The following is a 2,254-nucleotide window of genomic DNA, read 5'->3' as shown; positions in this document are numbered from 1 at the left end:
GACAGATGATAGATTTAAGTGGAAGAACTGTCTAAACAAAGATGACTGTACCCTGAAAAAGTTATTCTTTTCTCCCTCATCTGCTTTAAAGAAATGCATGAAATCATGAAAGGGAAGATTAATTTATAAGCTTGGTAACCTTTCCCCCCGCTTTTTGGAAGTCAGTGAGGACTCAGCCAGTTTGTTGCATTGAGCCAGGAAAAGGGCACAAACTGTTTATTCTTCCTTTTAAAGTTACCAGTTAATCTTTTTACTCCTCTATTCCCAGAGTTCTGTTGGCCACTCCCAGGAGCTAGTGTTACCCAACTTTTACATAAACACGCAGCTCTCATAAGCTTCAACTGCAGCAAAGTCTGGAATTTGGGCTGATCAGTACTCACTGTTCACAAGCACAGACTGCAGCCCAGTACCAAGAGCTTCTGGAAAATCTTTTAAAGGTAAGCAACATTGAGATTGTTTTAAATCATCAGTTGGCTGCAAATGTATAGCCCAAAATCAAATCTTCTGGAAGATTTTCCTGGTAGGGTTTGATTTTAGGGGAAAAATTCTCAATACTAATTCCAAAATGGAACCAAGCTTCAGATTTGGTTTCTACAAACAGAAGGAAGATACTGCAGGCCAGTTCTGCAGTGTAGATTGTGAATATTTTTATAGTCACAGTTGGTAATTTGTGTATTTTTAAAAACTGCATATGAAGAGAATGTTCTAGGTTAGTCAGATGATTCATCATTGTAGAGAGATTTAGAAATAAGCCGAGTGTGTCATGCCCACACACTTCAGCTGTTTTGCTTAGTAATATTAAAAGCTAATGATTTGCTTGTCCCTTTTGCTACAATTAACTTTTTCTCCTTGCTTTTTTGTAGCCCTGTACATTTTGCTGGTTTGGTTTTGCAAACATGCTTCTGTTCCTTTACCTGGCCATTATCCTGGGCCTCTCTGCATCTGGTATTGTGAGAGGAGACGAGGAGGCTGATTCCCACAGAGACAGCCCACTTCAAGACATACGGAAAAAAGTGAATGATCTGTGGCAGAATTTACTCTACCCACAGTTAATCAGTAAGGAGACTGAGTGGACAGGTTATGCCACTTGTGAAGTGAAGCCCAGCTCCAACCTAGATGCTAACAAGCCACAGGTGACAGGCCAAGTTTTATTCAGGCAGTCCTATCCAAATGGAAAACTAGAGGTTATCTTTGACTTGGATGGGTTTCCATTACACAGCAACCAGTCTGGCAGAGCTATTCACATCCACGAGCTTGGAGACCTCAGCAAAGGCTGTGACTCTGCTGCAGGGCATTATAATCCTTTCAAGGTGAACCACCCTCACCACCCAGGGGATTTTGGCAACTTCTTGTCTAAAGGCGGCAAAATTAGAAAATACAAGGGAAATCTGCTTGCCACACTGTTTGGCCCATATTCTATCATTGGGAGATCGATTGTGATCCACGAGCAGGAAGATGATATGGGCAAGGGTGGTAATAAAGCCAGTTTGGAGAATGGGAATGCTGGCAGACGTCTAGCTTGCTGTGTCATTGGGATATGCAACAAGAACTCATGGGAGAAAAATCTTCCTGACATTACAGAGAGGAGGAAGAGGAGGATAACAAATGAGCACAAAACAACCAGGCCTAACTAAACATCAACATTTCATCTATTATTGCCTAGGCAGCACAGAATAGATATAGTTCATGTAATTGATCACAGAGACATGGGGAAGGTTTCCTTTTTCCTCTGGGTCTCTGTGCTTTGCTAAGAAATGCATATTGCGTTGTAGAGCTTTTTCCCTTCTGTAAGCAGATTAATAAAAACCAGCATCCACTCAACTTTGCAATGTACTTTTTAAAAAGGTTTAGTCTCCTGTTTATTCAGCTCAAAAGTTTAGTGTAACATGGTAAGACTAGCAAAATATTTAGTTTATGAAATCTGGAAAGAATGTGTCCATTCTAATAGATCTCTTGAGCAAGCACAAGCTGAGGTACAAAGAAAAACAAATTGATGAGAAACTGCTTTTGGCTAAGATTCTCTGCAGTTTTTTTTTTTTAATAAAGATTTCTATACCTTATACTGCTTTGTGTAGTAGCCTGGTAGAACAAGATAATAGCCTTTCCCTCAGATTCAGGGAGAATACAGACACTATTTCTATTTTTAACTTCTAATCCATTATAATATTCTACTTATATTTGCAGGTTTTATTCTCCAACATGTAGAAGCTTAACTGGTTTGAGTTATCCATACGCCTGTAGCTGAGTCACACTG

At 39.8% G+C, this 2,254-nt stretch overlaps 1 protein-coding gene across 1 annotated transcript; it reads left to right on the top strand.

Moving 5' to 3' along the window:
• The first annotated feature begins 277 nt into the window (after positions 1–277).
• Positions 278–1,821, top strand: SOD3 (superoxide dismutase 3). The gene is made up of 2 exons (XM_006138163.3): positions 278–437; positions 864–1,821. Exon 2 carries the CDS (start codon positions 897–899, stop codon positions 1,632–1,634), a length of 738 nt encoding a protein of 245 aa, XP_006138225.1. The 5' UTR covers positions 278–437; positions 864–896; the 3' UTR covers positions 1,635–1,821.
• Positions 1,822–2,254: the final 433 nt, after the last annotated feature.

The sequence above is a fragment of the Pelodiscus sinensis genome, chromosome 5 (genome assembly GCF_049634645.1).
Source record: "Pelodiscus sinensis isolate JC-2024 chromosome 5, ASM4963464v1, whole genome shotgun sequence".
Lineage (NCBI taxonomy): Eukaryota > Metazoa > Chordata > Testudines > Trionychidae > Pelodiscus > Pelodiscus sinensis.
Note: the sequence above shows the minus strand (reverse complement) of the source record. Positions and strands in the feature narration are given on the sequence as shown.